The sequence below is a fragment of the Ascaphus truei genome, chromosome 1, assembly GCF_040206685.1.
Source record: "Ascaphus truei isolate aAscTru1 chromosome 1, aAscTru1.hap1, whole genome shotgun sequence".
Classification (NCBI taxonomy): Eukaryota; Metazoa; Chordata; class Amphibia; order Anura; family Ascaphidae; genus Ascaphus; species Ascaphus truei.
In genome coordinates, this window is record NC_134483.1 from 30332176 (window position 1) to 30349973 (window position 17798).

At 41.9% G+C, this 17798-nt stretch overlaps 1 protein-coding gene across 6 annotated transcripts in view; it reads right to left on the reverse strand.

The window, feature by feature from the left end:
* The window catches only part of EPG5 (ectopic P-granules 5 autophagy tethering factor), a 133624-nt gene that overhangs the window by 71166 nt on the left and 44660 nt on the right, over window positions 1-17798 (reverse strand). For all 6 annotated transcript variants that reach the window (XR_012799090.1, XM_075585457.1, XM_075585447.1 and 3 more), the window contains exons 6-13: window positions 11448-11521; window positions 10598-10703; window positions 10020-10134; window positions 9293-9443; window positions 7762-7917; window positions 6738-6895; window positions 5334-5488; window positions 4510-4650 (exon numbers count right to left, since the gene is read on the reverse strand). Coding sequence is in view for 5 of the 6 variants with exons in the window: in XM_075585457.1 (XP_075441572.1) it covers window positions 4510-4650; window positions 5334-5488; window positions 6738-6895; window positions 7762-7917; window positions 9293-9443; window positions 10020-10134; window positions 10598-10703; window positions 11448-11521 (1056 nt within the window). In the remaining variant the exon portion in view is untranslated. The remainder of the gene's footprint in view (window positions 1-4509; window positions 4651-5333; window positions 5489-6737; window positions 6896-7761; window positions 7918-9292; window positions 9444-10019; window positions 10135-10597; window positions 10704-11447; window positions 11522-17798) is intronic.

Below are 17798 nucleotides of genomic sequence, written 5' to 3' on the forward strand. Positions count from 1 at the left end.
TGAGGTTTTCCTACTTAGAGCTAAAGAGATGTCTGACAGATTTTTGGCCAGAGGTTATGCTTCAAAAGACATATCAGCAGCTTTTACTAAAGCAGATGCCCTAGATAGAGATACCCTTATACGCAACACCAAAAAACAGGACAAAGTGATAAGAGGTAGGAATTCATCTCTAAGTCACAAAAAACTACAGAGTCCACTTTTTATATCAACATTTAATGCTCAATCGCAACAAATTTGTAACATCATATCAAAGCATTGGCACACTTTGTTGTTAGACAGAGATATACAATCGGCCATACAAAAGGGACCAAGATTCACTTATCGTAAAGCGAATACTTTAGCGTTTCATCTATCCCCCAGTATGTTCGATACTAGATCCAAATTTCCTAAGGTTAAAAGTATACCAACTGTTTTTTTCAAATGTGGGAAATGCTCCATGTGCCAGTATGCACGTCCAACCAAATACATTACATACAACACCAGGATTAGAAAGTATTTTATCAAAATTTTTCTAAATTGCAATATCTGCTACGTTATATACGTTCTGCACTGCGGTTGCGGACATCAATATGTGGGGCGTACTACCAGGCCCCTCAAAGTCAGGATAGCTGAACATGTACGCCTGATAAAAAAGAAGAATCTTGACCATCCAGTGGCAAGGCATTTTGCCCTATGCCCTAATGGTGGTATTAATAATTTCACGTTTTCAGCAATTGAACACATACCTACCCATGCCAGAGGTGGCAACAGAGAAAATGTTCTAAACAAACAGGAGATGTATTGGATATACACTCTCAACACTCTCCATCCACATGGCATCAACCTGGATTGGGAGTTAAAACACTTCCTCCAGGGTTGATCATGTGGGGAGTGTTGGGAGTGTATATTCGATAAAATACATCGGTCTATAACCCACACCCACATACACCAATCCCCCCTTTTTTCACATATGTACCTATATGGACTTAATGCAATTTGTATATAGTCTCATGTATTTGGGATGTGTATATTTCATTCTTTGAGATTGTTGGTACATTGTTTATCTTTCAAATGAGAGGCATATTATAATGCATTAGTTAAATGTCCTTAGCATCTATATTCCTCCGCAAGAATATTGCCTCCATTACATGATGTGATATGTTTATATAATTACTCATACGGATGCTACATGTTACTTCTGTTTTCTTTGTTTTTAATATGTTATTAGTAGTTTTTTGTTTTAATTTTCTGCATGTGTGTTAATTCCATCCAATGCAGGTGTTCTATTGTATACTGCCCGGTTCATTCATGGTTTTTCATAGTGTAATCAAGGTTACCACCCACTACTGTGGCTCATTAGCGTTCTAACCAATGATGATCAAGGGCGGCCTATTTAGATACCCTGCTATGTTGAGAGATTGTACTCTTTGATAAAGTCTCAGCTACGAGACGAAACGCGTCAGAGATGGTCTCTCTGTAATGTGCAGCACCGTGAAATAAAGCTGATTTTATTGTATCCTGACTGAGCTCCGTTTCTGCAGTGACCGCCACCTTTCTACACTACTATTTCTACCTATCCGGCTGGAGCACGCTGGCAATCCTGTTGCATGGGATTCTACGATCCCTCCCAGCGTCTGACGTCACTTCCCGAGCGTCAGCAGGGCCGGAGCGCACGGCCTGCTGGGACCTGCCTGGAGCTGCAGGGGGAGAACGCCATACACCGCACGGAGCACCCGTGGAGCGGTGAGAGGCGAAGAGGACGTACGCAGACGGTGGGCTCCTGTCCCTAAGAGGCTGCCAGACGACATCCACCCTGTGGGATATTCGTGAAGCGGGGACAGCGAGGAGAGACGAGCGGCGAGGTGACCAGGTCGGGTAAGGGCAGCAGATATAGACTGCCGTGAGTTCATGAGAGAGGCTCCCATCAGGGCTTCTTCTCCTGCCTCTATCTATATTCTGCTAATCGGCCCCCCCACCGTGGCTTCATAGCAACCATACCTCCCCCCCCCCCCCCCCTTCTGGACTTTATCCATTTATTCCTTTATCTGCAACAGCATTGCCTACATTTCTACATATAGAGGCTGCATACCTTCAACACAAATAAGAATTTTCACCAGTTAGAGCACAGGACATTTGGGGTTTACTCTCCACCTTTTCTACTCAAAAATGGTAGAACCTAGAACTATATCGATACAATATAACTATACATAATTAAGGGAGTTTAGAAAGAGAAAAAGTTGATAAGATAAGCGTACTCCCTCCATAGGCACAGGGAAGGTTCTACCTTGGATTTGTGAACTAATTCTTGACACTTGGGAGTCAGTGAGACACCGCTGTGCTGACATTACAGACTGACCCATTCATGGTTTTATTCTCTGGAGATACAAGAAACCTGTCCTTTCCTATTTTGACTGCAAAGATGGATTAAGAAAGTTATTGTAACATTGTTATGCTCCCAAACTAAGCAGAACCCAGGCGGCCTAAACAGGGGTCTTATCACAGCAGTATGTATGTGCTACACCTCGTTCTCTTTAGTTGCCAGAGCATTTAACATTTAGGTGTAGAAGGGCCACAAGAGTATTGGAATGCCATTTTAACTATATCTAAAGCCATAAAAAGTATTATATTTCAACATTTTGCAAGCGTTTAAGATCTAAACCATATTTATCTATAATTCAGTCATTTACAAGTGAGTATCTGTGTGAAAAATTGCACTTAGCTGCCTAAGCAACTAGTATGGAACTAGCAAGAGCAGGGAGTCCAAGGGCCACATCAGGGCACCTCATGGGTTGCATTTGGCCAGCAGGTAATCAGTAGAAGATTCCTGTGCTACAGCCTCATTGCTGATAATGCAACTCCTAGAGGATATCCCAAAGCCCACAGGTATGCATATATATGAAGTATTAAGTGTTTTGATATACTCAGAGTGCTCATCTTTGGAGTAGAGCTATAGATTATATAATGTAATATACATACAGAGTGTGTGTGTGTGTGTGTGTGTGTGTGTGTGTGTGTGTGTATACATATATGTAAATGTCTGTGTACACACACACAAACACACACACACACACACACACACACACACACACGATACTCTGATATTCTACATTCTCAGTAGGTAAAATAAAGCTTGCTACATCTGTATAACTCCTCTTTTAGTTGGCGCTAGTCCTCATCATCGTCAGATGCATTTTCCCTCGAGTATATCTCCTCCTTCAACTCACATTGTAGTCATAAGTTCTCAACTAACCAAGATTAACATGGTACACTGGCGACACACTTTATTCGAGCTCGGCTAGTCCCACGAATTCGGGTATACCCGGGTGTATTGAGGTTTGTGACTGTTTTCTGCCCGAGTGCATTGAGGTATTTTCCAGGCAGGGATTGAAGCATTTTATTCCCGCTGGCGCAATACTGCACAGTATATATATATACTGCATTACAATTCATGAATTTATGCCATCTGGTAGACACGCGAAGCATTGCAGCCTATTAAATCCTAATCATTATCATTTAACAGATCAGCCGCCCGTCAGCCAGGCATGAACCCAGGCTGGGAAGGCAAACGCAACGGGGCTTGTCAGAGGTGAGGAGCGACGCATTCCAGGTATCTGCCAGGTACATACTGGGTATTTGCTCGAATAAAGTGTGTCGGTGCAGTACCCACATTCTAGAAGAACTGGTGTCATTAAATGCATCTTCTCCCCATTATTCTAGTCTTGCTTTTTTGTTCTTTGAATGATGCAGGATCTCTTTAAAGCCTACGGACATACTCCAGATGAAATGGAAGACCCGTGTCACAGGTCCAGAAAAAAATGTATCAGCCCAATAACAAAAATCAAGTGCTATCGTGTACATAAAAGTGGAAGTTTGGAAGCTAGAGCCTTTACACACTGCACAAAAAGTTCAAGGTTTTTTGATGAGAGCATTATTTGCTGGGAGTCACATGACTGCCAACCCTTCAATGTGAGTCAATTGACAAACTATGAGAAAACAAGACAGAGAAAGAACAGTCTCAAGGAAAATGATGATGTACAATATGTAGCAATATGCTCCCAAACACAGAGCAAGAATGTTCATCTGGGTCAATTTGCGCCAGCACCAGCACCAGATGTATGAAGCAGGTTAATCCTGTGTCCTACAGTACATCTGATGCAAATCATTTAGGAGCCGAGTTTAATGCCACCTCGGAAATGGTGGATTTATTTGATGCAAAGAAAAAAACTTTTGGTTTTGATAGATCGCTTTATAAATATGGCGACTTTATTTGCACCTATTTTTGCAGCAATGCTTTAGCTGTGACACCTCATATAGTATATATTGCACAGAGTCGCTGTTTCTGCCACAAATCTGCTTAGTTGCTAAATAAAGTATTATACGTGTGGGGAACAGCAATGTTTTGCTGGCACTCCAATTACCAGCAACCCGGGTTTTCTTGAGAGGAAAAGATACTAGGAAAGAAAAAAGTGTCCCCGTTCTCAATGTCACTTCTGTCAGGTAAAAGGCAAATAAACTGAAATTGGCTCTTACCATCCCCACTTTTTCAATGGTCTCTCGGACACGTTCCAAAAGAACAGAAATGATCCCAGTGTGCACGCCCGTAATCGTGGCGAGGAGCTCTCGCCCGACTTTGGAGAAGCTTTCTCTTGTAGTAAGGCCGACATAGGATACCTGGAAGCAACGGCACATTAAGGACAAACCAGAATTAGACATTCGACTATAATATAGTGCATTAGAATTATAAATTGCCCAGCTCACCAAGAATACATTTTAAAAAAAAGAAGAAACTTATAGGTGTCAATTTTGTTTTAAAAAAAAATCGCCAATATGTAACCCCTTAAACATGTCACTGCCATGATTACCCATTGGTCTTAGCAGGGATTGCCCCCTTGCATGAACTTTGGGACCTCCCCAAAACCCGGCATCTTCATTGTCAAAGGTTTTGGACTTCTAACTTCACCCAGTGTTTTTGTCTGACCAGTGAATAAAATAAAATGTATTCTGCAACTCCTATCTATAGGCATACATAAAATTCCATATTGTGAAATAAAAAGTAAGAAAAGACACAGCAAGCAAAGTTATTGAGAGCGGTAAAGGACAAAATGAATGAACATAGAAATACGCTCAGATTCTGCTTAATTTTTTAGGAATTATGGTTTCAAAGTAAATGACGGGACACTTATAAAACATATGTATGGACTGGAGGTCACAATATGTCAGTGTTCCTGGTATATTTAAACTAAAAGGCGACTAACAAGCAATGCTGCTTTAATGGATTCAGCACACAAAATAGGAAAGACATCCCCATTGCAAATAGCATAGACCCCATTTATACGTCGCAGTGTGTCACATACATCGTATATCTCTAAGGCTATGTCTTTAACCAGCTCTGCATCGGCATCAGCCTGCTTGGTTTGTGCCATCTGAGCAAACGTGCTGAGGAGACAGATTCCCTCGGAACAGTTCATAGTGCAAAGATAGGTCTCAAACTTTTCTCTGTTCTCAGCACCTATGACGTATAAAAGAATAGTGAAAAATGTAATTAGGTAAGAATTTGATTATTAAATGTTTTCTAAAAGACCTTTGCCCATTTTGATTTATCACAATCTTTGTGCCACTTTTCATACCATCTTTAATTCACCTTTGAGAGACACCACCACCCTTCAACAATCAAACTTAAGGCCATGTTACCAAGCGGAGCCAAGCCATCAGGCACCTCGCTGCCAACCTGCATGGTCTGTAAGGTGCCTTCAGGCTTAGCACCATTTACCTACTATTGCCCTTAGTTGTTATTAGCAGTTCCACTACGTGTTTCATCAGCCCCACCACCTGCAGTGTTTATGACCTTGGACAAAGGTATTTTAAAGCCCAGCCGAATTCATTCAGAACCCTTCCAGCCTATATCTGCATCTCCCCAAAGGAAGACAGCCTTTGGCAGCAGCCAAAGGGTGCCTGCCGTTTGCTGCTCAGTTACTGGGTTGGGTAAAGGCTTCTAACACAACACATTGCAGGTCTGTCCTACCTCTTCTAACACAATGTTAACCTTGTCTGTAACAGCTACATACGCCCATAATCTTATATTAGCTCTGTCCATTAAATGTCTATAAATTGAATGTATTTCCAGTGTTCATTTAATGCAACCATGTACTATCATAACTCTGTGTCCAGGACATATTTGAAAACGATTTAATGGAACTTTAAGAACAATTAAAGGCTCATACTAACACAAGAATCACAGTAGGCATGCAGGTGAATGAAGCACGAATACAAAAAGTACATTTTCCATTTATTTTAATTTTTATATTGAGCAAACGCCATTTTGAATCCATCAATGGCAATTATTTTCAGAAAGAAAACGTGTTCAATCCATTCTACAACCCAATCCATTCTACAACCCAAAACAATCCAAGTTTAATGCAGAACGGGCCAGTAGCAAGCTAGATTTACTAAGCAGTGCTATGCCACCAAGCGCCAGAAGACACCTTACTGCCCTCATTAACTTAAATAGGCTGATGAACGGTGTCTTCTCAAGGTCTCTATGGTATTGCATGACTTAGTAAATCTGGCCTTAAATGAGTTATAACTTGCAGACAGAGCACAGTAAATATGTAGATCTTCAGATTTACACAGCAGCATGTATACAACAGCTATTCTGCGTTTCTGCTTTAAGCAGTAATAATATACCAGCTTCCTCTGACCGCAGGTCCAATGTAAAAGTGGAACACCATTTAGCAGTATGCAGAATGAAGAGACTATACCATGTAGCCTGGATCTGCAATCCGCCATGTCCATGGTCGCCTGCAGACTCTCCACATTCTCCTGCTCTGCGTAGTGCATGAGATAGAACAGTTTCCAAAGCATACTGTTTGATAGAGTCCCATAAGGCATCTCGGACATGAAGAGCCAAATACCCAGCCTGGAGTATGAGAGACGGCAATTAGCATTTTAGTCCCCTGCTTATATATCATCAACCGGATTCTCGTTCTGCTAGTGATCATTATTATATTTATCTAAAATGATTTGATCAGGAAAGGCCGATCGGCTCTGCAATACAGCTATAAAATCACCACGAGTCCCTGAGGACTATCTTCAACACTAACTCCCACCTCATTGCGTGATCTGTATAAATAACCCTTTGTGTTTACATCTCTGCTGCTGCTGCTATACAAGAAGAATACAAGCAGACTTGCAGTGCTATAATTAACAACATGCAAGTTCCTTGTTGATGATGTTGCACAATTCTCTATGTTTTGGACAAAAAAAACCATTGAAAATAAAAAGCCTCATTGTTGGCGTGGAAATTCCCTATTTTTAATAGAATTTTTTATCTCCTTTTTATTTTTGTCATGGAAAAATGCATTTCTCCGCCTCCGTGGGCTTCTAACTATAAACTCAAACACCCTTTGAGAAAGAAAGATGTACACAGGAGATCTCATGATGTGATGTAGCATTCTGCATCCCCTTTGCATCAAACACAAGACATGGTTTACACCATCAGGTCCGGCTTCCTATTGGCTCAAGTCATGTAGGAGCTTTAAACTTGAAACCCCAGCTGGAGCTGCTACCAGCAACCCATACGGAGGTCTGAATCTCCGTAAGTAGGGGATACCCGGAGTTACGGAGACCCCCTGCTTCAATTCTATGCTGGAAAAAAAAAGCCCCTTGGTTTGTTTCTTTAAAGGACAGAGATTGTTTTATATTTCTATTTTGCTACAACATATATACAAGTGACCGTTTAAAGTAAAACTAGGATTTCCAATAGTGCCTTATTTGAATTCCTACCTCTTAGCTTTGAGCACATGGAGAACAGCTCGGAGAAACAGCTCATCATACTCCGCCTGCAGCTTCTCCAGCGAGTAAAGCTCGGAGCTCTGAGTGGAGTCACAGTTGCTGCTCGCATACAGGGCCCAGTGATCACTCACATAACACAAGGTCATCCTGGTTAACAGAATGAAAAACAAACAGGTCAATTGTAGCTAGAAAACTGGCAACCATGTCAAATTAAAAAAACAAAAAAAAACACGTTTTCATTACAGGGGCATGCCCACTTAGGCCCATATTGACTGATGGGTGCTATGCCCACCCTAAATCCCACTCAAAATAATGGGAGCTAAACAGACAGCACCTCTTGCTTTATCTGAAGCTAAACCGTGTTGATTTCGGCTCTGTAACCCCTGCTTCCCGAGATACTTACTTGGAAGGTGTCACCGGTGGCAGCTCCAGCTGGGCACCCAATATGGAGGTTTAAAGGTCACATGGGGCAACAGGAAGCCACAATGTCATCCCTTGCAGCTTCCTATTGGCCCGCGTGTTGCGGGAGCTTTAAACCTGCACGAAATACCCATGGCAACTTCTTCTGTAAGTATCTCGGGGAGCAATGGGTCCCCGGAGCTGAAATGAGTGAGTTAAAGTTCCTTTTTTTAAAAGGTACAGTTGTTTTACGATGTGCTAAAGCTTAGCATCCTTTAGTGAATATGGGCCTAGTGAGCCAAACCAAAACACTTCTAAGTGTAATTGGCTTCCATAGAAAGACTACATCATCCTTAGAGTAGCACGTTTAATTATTTGTATCTTCTAAAAAGTTATGAGGTTTTCCTTTTCCTAGTGTGTGTGTAATTCATGCAAATCAGCTACGGTACAGATTTATTTATTACTGATGCTTTTCTGGTCAACTAATGATGTCTCCGTATTTAATTTACAAACAAAAATGACATGCTGGTTTGAGGATTGACAATCCCCCCAGAGATTAAGTGAAGATGATAAAACCCTCCAAAACATGCGTTTACTACAAAATATTAATTTAAAAAATATATATATATTTCTTTTGTTTGTTAAAAAAACGTGCCAATCACCTACATTTAATGTATAAATCTTGCAACTGCCCCTTTAAATGTCATTACCGACGCCTTATTTCTGCAGGTAATAAGTCATTGTCTAATACTAGTGTCAGACTAGCCTCCACAGCTGCCTTTTCACACTGTGTGACCACATATGATAAAACCTATCCCCCCTCCCCCCAATAGATTTTTAACTACATTTCTCCTCATACTGTATGCCATTAAATTCTTTTTTGTATCCACCACACTAGGGTCCGGTGTGTGCCATCTCCAAAACGATTTCCCTTCCACCCTTCAACACATACCAGAAGAGGGCCTTGTGTCCTGCTCCCCCACACTAGGGATATTTATCCCACTCAACACATCCCTTACAATCCAACACAATAAGTATTGAGGGTGAATGCGGGGAGAACAAAACAGGTGGGAAGCCCAAATTTAGTGAAACACTGCATGGGGAAGCCGAGAATTATGTTTACCGGATAATCCAACCTATTCGTTTAACAAATTGCCGATATCGCGCTCTATTAAAGGTTTCTAATCCAAGGGCCAGTAGGTCCACTAAAGAATTGGCGAAGGCAAAAATCTTCATCATTTCCTGAGGCGTAGTCTTCTGAGGGGCATATTCACCTGCCGAAATGACAGAAGAGTTATTGTGACCTGTATGACAAAGTCCGTTACTATTGCATGTGATTTTTTTTTTGTAGGGAGTCTCCTAATTTATGAAATAAAGCACCTGTTATACATCGAGTTGCCATATAAATAAATTATAGTAACCTAGAAATACAGACGCACAAAACCAGTTATGTGACTAAAAGACTTGTGGATTAACAATGAAATTCATGTTGCCCTGGAAGAGGAAGTTTGAGATGTGTTTTAGCAGGGGTGGCCAACCCCAGTCCTCAAGTGCCACCAACAAGCCAGGTATTCGGGATATCCCTGCTTCAGCACAGGTGGTTATCTTCAATGGAGCCACCTGTGCTGAAGCAGGGATATCCTGAAAACCTGACCTGTAGGTGACCCTTGAGGACTGGAGTTGGTAACTCCTGTGTTATTGCATGTCTTGGGCCTCAAAAGCGCTCAAAGCAAAGACGAGGTTAATTATCTGTCATTGTTTTGTTATATAGTTAACTGAATTGTGCAAGTCACAGCAAAACAAAAAGAATCATTAAGCCCGGCAGAGAACCCTGATAACAAAGAGTTTACCTCTGGCATTAAAGCCCAGCACATGCTTAAACAGATCGGGGAATGGAAATTGTGACAAGAGGGCAATAAGGTCATCTTCTGATAGCAGCATCCAGCTCGTCTCTGGATCTTCATCCTGTGAAACAAAAAGCACTGAAACAGCACTGGGAAAAGCGCATGCGCGTTTCTTCTGGGACACGAAGATGGTGCCGGTCGGAGCACTGTCGCACGGAAACTCCCATTGACTTCAATGGAAGTTTCCATGTAATAATGCCCCGAGACAACTATCGCAGTACAATTTATATAGTCCCCCAAGTATCAACAGAATAATCACCTCTTGTACCAAGACGCCCAATGAGAGAATTAGTTGAAACTTTCTGATTCATCCAAATTACACTGATAAACCATCTAAAAAAAATATTTGATCGAAAAGGTACATACTCACTCTAAAGAAAATCCAGTAACTCAAACCTTGCTCAAGGTACGCGTTATTCATATAAATCACATTTTCCCTAATCCTCCTTAGAAATCACATGATACTTTATACAAGGAACATCGAAACGACTGTAATGTGAAGTTGAAAGGTTGTGCCCACTTACCTCTTCTCCACCCTCGTCTACTAAAGTCCAGTTTCCAGATTCTTTGCCATTAGAGGAACTTTTCCTCTCACTTGGGTTTATATGGCACAGGAAGTCAGCTCGATTTCTGAAAGATAAGAAAACGCATTTAGTGAAAGATATGAAGGATCTCCAAGGCTACATACTATGCTGGGGAAAGCCACACATTCCACATCGGGTTGTATCACTTGCATCATGGGAGGGATTAAAACAGAGCTGAAATGGGCTACTTTAAGGCAACAACAGGTTTACTTCCTGGCTTTAAAAGTTCGTCCAATAGGAAGCCAAAATCGTTGACAATGTGGCTTCCTATTGGACCAAGATTTGGCAGCCATTTTGTTTCCCCCGAACAGAGATTTAAACCCGGTAACTTCCCTGGCAAGAATCCCAAGAACAGTGGTTTAGCTCTGATGAGGGGATGAGGACTGTGGCTTTAAAAACACCCCAGGTGGTAAGCACTGAAAAATATGAGCCATTCCCAGAATCAGGAGTATTTTTGGGCAACTGCACTAGAATGCTTTTTATGCATCTCACAATCTGGTTTATCCCACATTGTAGAGAAGGACGGGGAAACCAACAGGTCAGAGTTTCAGATTTTCAACTTTTTAAAGGGAGGTTTGTCCCTTCGTATCCTTCCTTTTTTATTCTGTATCATCCCCCAAAGCACGAAAAACGTGATACGCAAACGGTTTCAGAATGCTTACTGGGAATTTAAATACATATTTCCATATCATGTGAACATATGTTGCGATGGTAACCACTATGACGAGGGGATTCCAGTTTAAACACATTAATCACCCCTTTGGGAAAGAAAAGAGGTTGCCCAACTTACCGGACAGGACACATCAGCACGGCAAGAAGTTGCATAAAGTGAAAGACACCTGCAGGGTTTTGCAGGACTCGGACCTGGAAAAAAAATGACAACATTAAAAAGTCTAGTTTTAGCACTTTGATTTACTTAGCCTTTTAGAGGGTGGCAAAGTGCTAGCTCTTCAGCCCACGTAGTCAGTTTTCTGTGTACTTAATGTATATGCAGTCAGTGGGGGAAGGGGGGGGGTGAGGGGTAGGGAGGGAAGAATCCTGCTCAGCTCAAAATAGACTTTCTAGGGAGGTGCTATCAGGGTGAAACTTAGCGTATAGGAGGAGAGAGAAAGAACCCTATGTGATGCACTCAGCCCTACTAATAAAAATAATAAACTTTTATTTATTGAAAAATGCAAACATAACAAATATATTTAAAACCTAAAAAAGTGTACTGTGCAGTTCTAATGTGCATTCACTCTAAATGACCAGATAGTGTCATAACTCGTGTGATGCACAGTAGATGCAAGAGACTGTAGATTCTCACAACATTAGTGTATGAATATAGTGGATGCACACAGTATATGACCCTGTGGGGGAAACAACTGATGTGCACTCTACACAGGTGTTATAATACACAGGCACTGGGAGCATTAGTAATGCATTGGTGGTGCAACCCTGTGTAACAAGGCTGCAATGAGGTGCATAACACTGCTGCATACACAGGGAGCCAAATGCAGACCCAGATAGGGAAAAGACCCCCCTGATGACAAATCAATGGGAGCGCTAATAGGAGGAGGGTGCAGGTAAGTATACCCCGTTATTAGCCTCATGAGAGTACTCCAGACTGATAGCCAGGACTCACACTTTGTCAGCTCCTTCCAGAGGGGGGGGGAAGATGTAGTCACAACCCTGCTGTGTATGTATACTTTAGAGCTAGCCAGTGCCAGCAGAGACTCTCATATGCCTAATTTCTAGCTAGTGGGATCCACATCTGTGGCCCACATCAAAGTTTAAAGCTAATCTACAGGACGTGAACAAACTCCTATGAGTTTGACTCTGCAACAGTACAGCCGGCGTCGCTATGACGTCATCCCGACGCGCGTTTCGTTCCAGCAAGGGAACTTCTTCCGGGGAGGGAGGGCGCCCTGCACAGACCTGCCTTTTAAACCCTGCTGTTGCCATGGAGCGCTGGCAACACACTTAGAGGAAAGCTCCTCCTTTGCCTAATGCTGTCAGTGCGGCCCCTGGTATCAGTTGTGCAGATAAGGTCTGTGACAAGGGTATCCTGTAGTTAAAAATACATGTGGGGGTTAAAAAACCTTTAATAAAGCAGATGCACGCAAAATGACTGGTTGCCTTATTGTGTGTGATGATGTAAATATACCCTATTGTAGTTGCAGTATTATTAGGATCTAAATGCTGATATTGTGATTGTTTTAAACTTAAATGCATACATATCCCCTCTAATAATTATAATGTTATTATTTTATTAAGAGAGCCTGGGCATTTAGATATATGTATACATTAATATAAGTGTACATAGTGGTTCTGAGGTAAGTGTTGGTGGTCCCATCCATAGATGTATTAAAGGATGGGGAGGTTAGAGAAGGCGCATGGGGAAGAGGGTCTCATAGGAATGCACTATAATTGAAATCCTCATTCAAACCATGAGGTGCCTGCGTGCCCAGAATGAAAATCCATCTAGCCTCTTTTCTCAGTAGAGCATTGTCAATATCGCCTCCACGGAGGCCAAGTGATACATGTTCAATGCATTGAAAACCCACTGATGTAGTATCACCACGATGTAACAAATTGATGTGTCGTGCCAACGGCGTATCTACTTCATTTCTGATGGTACTTACATGTTCAAGGATGCGGCGACGTAGTTGGCGTGAAGTTTTGCCCACATACATCAAACCGCATCTACATGTCGCTAGATAGATCACTGCACTTGTTTTACAGTTGAAGTAGTCCTTGATAGTATATGTGGCTGAACCAGTGGCATTTTTGAAAGTTTTTTGTGAATTAATGTGACCACATGCCTTGCAAGTCCCGCACTTGAAAGTGCCCTTTGTGGTGTTACTGAGCCAAGTTGTTGTGTTTGGTGTTTTATAGTGGCTATGTACTAAGGTGTCAGACAGGTTTTTGGGTCTCCTGTATGTGATGGATGGGGTATCATTAAGCACTGACTTATATACCTCATCCTCCAAGAGGATGTGCCAGTGTTTATTGAGGACCCTTTTGATCTCTCTCCACTGTCTACGGTACGTACCAATTATTCTTACTGTATTTGGTTCGTTCACCATTTGCTTTTTACCATACAGTAGCATGTTCCGGTCTGAATATTTGGCTCGTTTATAAGCTCTATTAATACAGCTCTTACTGTAGCCTCTATCCATAAACTTCTTGCTCATAATTTGACATTGTTTCTCAAAATCACCACTTGTGGAGCAGTTTCTTTTAGCTCGTAAGAACTGTCCCACTGGGATGCCCTCAACCTGCGGTCTGGGATGATGACTACTGAAAGACAACAGGTTGTTGGTAGCAGTAGCCTTGGTGTGGACTGTGGACTGAAGGACGCCATCGTTGTCCTTGAAAATCACTAGGTCCAAGAATGTAATCTGGTCCTGATTAATTTCACTCGTTAGGCGTAGGTTGTGATTATTACAGTTCAGTGCTGTCACAAAGGCATTAAATTCTGCTACTGTCCCATTCCACAGACACAGCACGTCATCAATGTAGCGTGACCATAATTCGACGTGCTGTGTATGTGTTAGCATCTCCTGAGAGAAGACCGTCATCTCCTCCCACCAACCCAGGTAGATATTTGCATACGTAGGGGCACATGTGGTGCCCATAGCAGTACCCTGGAGTTGGTGGTAGAAGGTGCCCTTAAACAAGAAATAATTGTGCTTAAGAACATAATCCAAAAGCTCAAGTATGAATTCATTATGATTATTGTAATCAGAGCTTCGGTTTTTCAGAAAATGTGACACAGATCTGATTCCCACATCATGTTGGATACTGGTATACAGGGATTCCACATCAAGTGATGCCAAGAATGTATGTTTGGATACCTGTATACCATCTATTCTCCTTAGAATATCTGTGGTGTCAAGTGTGTGGGAAGGAAGATTGGTTACATACGGTCTCAAAACTTGATCCAGATAAGTACTGGCAGGTTCATTGAGGGATTCTATGCCGGAGACAATAGGTCTTCCAGGGGGGTTAACGGCGTTTTTATGTAACTTAGGAATACTATAAAATGTGGCTATTTTAGGCTTCTCAACCATCATGTACTTAAATTCCTGTGGCGAGATTACTTTGTTATCCAGACCCTTCTGTAGAATTTTCCTCAGGCTTTTAGAGAAAGCCAGAGTAGGGTCCTGTTGTAACGCAGCATAACATTTTTTATCTTTTAGTAGCCTCACATTTTCTAAGACGTATTTGTCTTCTTCTAAGATTACAATGTTCCCCCCTTTGTCGGCGGGCTTGATAATAATCCCTTTTAATTCTGAAAGTTCTTTTAATGCACTTTTTTCATCTCTTGTGAGGTTTTCTTGACCCCCTCCTGTGGACATTTTTTGAAAATCTTTGGTGACTAGTTTGAGAAACATATTGATGTTGGTATCAGCACTTAGGGACGGCGAGAACTTGCTTTTGGGTCTGAGTGTGGTAAAGGGGCCGAGACCAGGAGGTCTATTCATCTCCTCCTCTAAGGATGACAGCATTTTGAGGTATTCACGGTCTTGGTCGTCAGTTAGCTCCATAAACTCCTGGGTTAGAGTCATATTTTCCCGTCTTTTATGGAATTTTTTAAGGGCCAACTTACGTCCAAAAAGATTAATATCTTTCACCCAAGTGAATACATCAAAGTTACATGCAGGGGTAAATGATAGGCCTTTTCTAAGGACTTGTTCTTGTATTGGGGTAAGGGTGATGTTAGTCAGATTAATGACTTGTAATTCATTCTGTTTGTTTGTTATTACTGACGATGCCGTCTCCGCCAGTTCCTCCCTCTCCCCCTGTATCCCCATATGTCTCTGTTCCTTAGTTTTTCTCTTGCCTCGTCTTGTTGTTCGCCACTGCCTCTTGGACCCCCACCTCGTCCACCTCTCCCCCGTTGTGATTCTAAAAAAGGAACCTGGGGATTGGTGATGTTTGTATTGTTGGGATTTGTATTGCTCTCCTCCACATCGGAGTTTTCCCATTCCGTGGACGAGTCGTGGTATTCCTTATTTTGGTTTTTATGTGGTTTGTAGATGTTACCAGTTTTGAAGTCATTTGCGTCTCGCAGAAATTTTGTATGTTTGCGTGCCTTTATTTCTTTTGTGAATTTTTCTATATTTTTCTTAAGTTTTGATTCTAATTCCACGTACTCAGGTTCCTCAGACCACTTGCCTGTCTGTGCAAGCTCTAGATCTAATTCCACTGTGGCTTCTTCAAGTTTAGTGGATTCATACTGTATTAACAGTGTCATTAATTCAGTCGAACAAGTGAAAAGTATACGTTCCCATTTTTTGATGAATGTTTCATCTTGAACTGCAAAAGCAGGGAACGTATTTATTCTGAGACCACGTGGTATAAACCCTTTGGTTATATAGTTTTTTAAACTTGTGGTTTCCCAGAAAAATCTTGTTTCTTTCTTAAATTTCTTTTCTAAATTTTGAAAGTATGTTTTAATGTCATCTGTAACACTCGGTATGTTATCTGCTTGATTCAGAGAAAACAGTTGATCAGCCTCCAATTGTCTTTCTTTGGAGGTGATTCTGTTTGTGAGAAAACCTGCCATATCATACGTGGTGAGCGGGCTTAGGATAATGAAAGACGCCGGCTGTACTGTTGCAGAGTCAAACTCATAGGAGTTTGTTCACGTCCTGTAGATTAGCTTTAAACTTTGATGTGGGCCACAGATGTGGATCCCACTAGCTAGAAATTAGGCATATGAGAGTCTCTGCTGGCACTGGCTAGCTCTAAAGTATACATACACAGCAGGGTTGTGACTACATCTTCCCCCCCCCTCTGGAAGGAGCTGACAAAGTGTGAGTCCTGGCTATCAGTCTGGAGTACTCTCATGAGGCTAATAACGGGGTATACTTACCTGCACCCTCCTCCTATTAGCGCTCCCATTGATTTGTCATCAGGGGGGTCTTTTCCCTATCTGGGTCTGCATTTGGCTCCCTGTGTATGCAGCAGTGTTATGCACCTCATTGCAGCCTTGTTACACAGGGTTGCACCACCAATGCCTTACTAATGCTCCCAGTGCCTGTGTATTATAACACCTGTGTAGAGTGCACATCAGTTGTTTCCCCCACAGGGTCATATACTGTGTGCATCCACTATATTCATACACTAATGTTGTGAGAATCTACAGTCTCTTGCATCTACTGTGCATCACACGAGTTATGACACTATCTGGTCATTTAGAGTGAATGCACATTAGAACTGCACAGTACACTTTTTTAGGTTTTAAATATATTTGTTATGTTTGCATTTTTCAATAAATAAAAGTTTATTATTTTTATTAGTAGGGCTGAGTGCATCACATAGGGTTCTTTCTCTCTCCTCCTATACTTAATGTATATCCCTGTAGTATACAGTATGTGTAGTTACCAGCATTTTTATGTGTACTTGTTCAGAGGCTGCACTCTTGGTTGGCAATATATAAAAACAAAAACAACAATGAAATTATTCTAGTCGCCAACGCGAAAAGTTACCAATATCACACACAGTTGGGGCTCAAAATCTGCTCATCCTCTCATTCGGGATCAGAGGGAAAAATGGGGGGTGATGAGTTGTGGGAATCGTGCTTGTTTTGTTTGTTTTGGCGCCTGAGCGTAGAAAGAAACCTCACATCTGGAAAGACTGCGTGTGTAGAAGACGCATTAGTGATAAAGCTGTAACTCACAGTGAGGCTTTCTAGGGGGAAATACACTGAGATGGGAAAACACAAACTAGGATACTCTCCTGAAAATATATTTAAAAAAACACAAAAAAAAAAATTTAAAAAAGCAGCAGTGTCATACAGACATGTTCATACGAGGTCCCCGACCGCAGTTTCACTTAATTTTTTGGTGCAAATGTGAGGCAACTGTAGAGTTAACCATTGTATTTCCCTCCCCCGGAACCCCTTTTTTTGTACAAGGATGGGAAGCAGGGGGCCCCCGAGCTGAACCACCTTATTGTGAGCTCCGGAACCCGCTGGTGCCCGAGGCACTTATCGGCAAAAATAACGCTGGCGCTTCCTGGAATTTAAATCCCCGGGGTCACGCGAGCGAGTTGCGGCTTCCTGTTGGGCCGTGTGACGCCGGAGATTTACAGCTGCATTTTTGTCTCCCCTGGGAGGGGGACAGGAATGAGCTATGTTTACCTGTAAGGA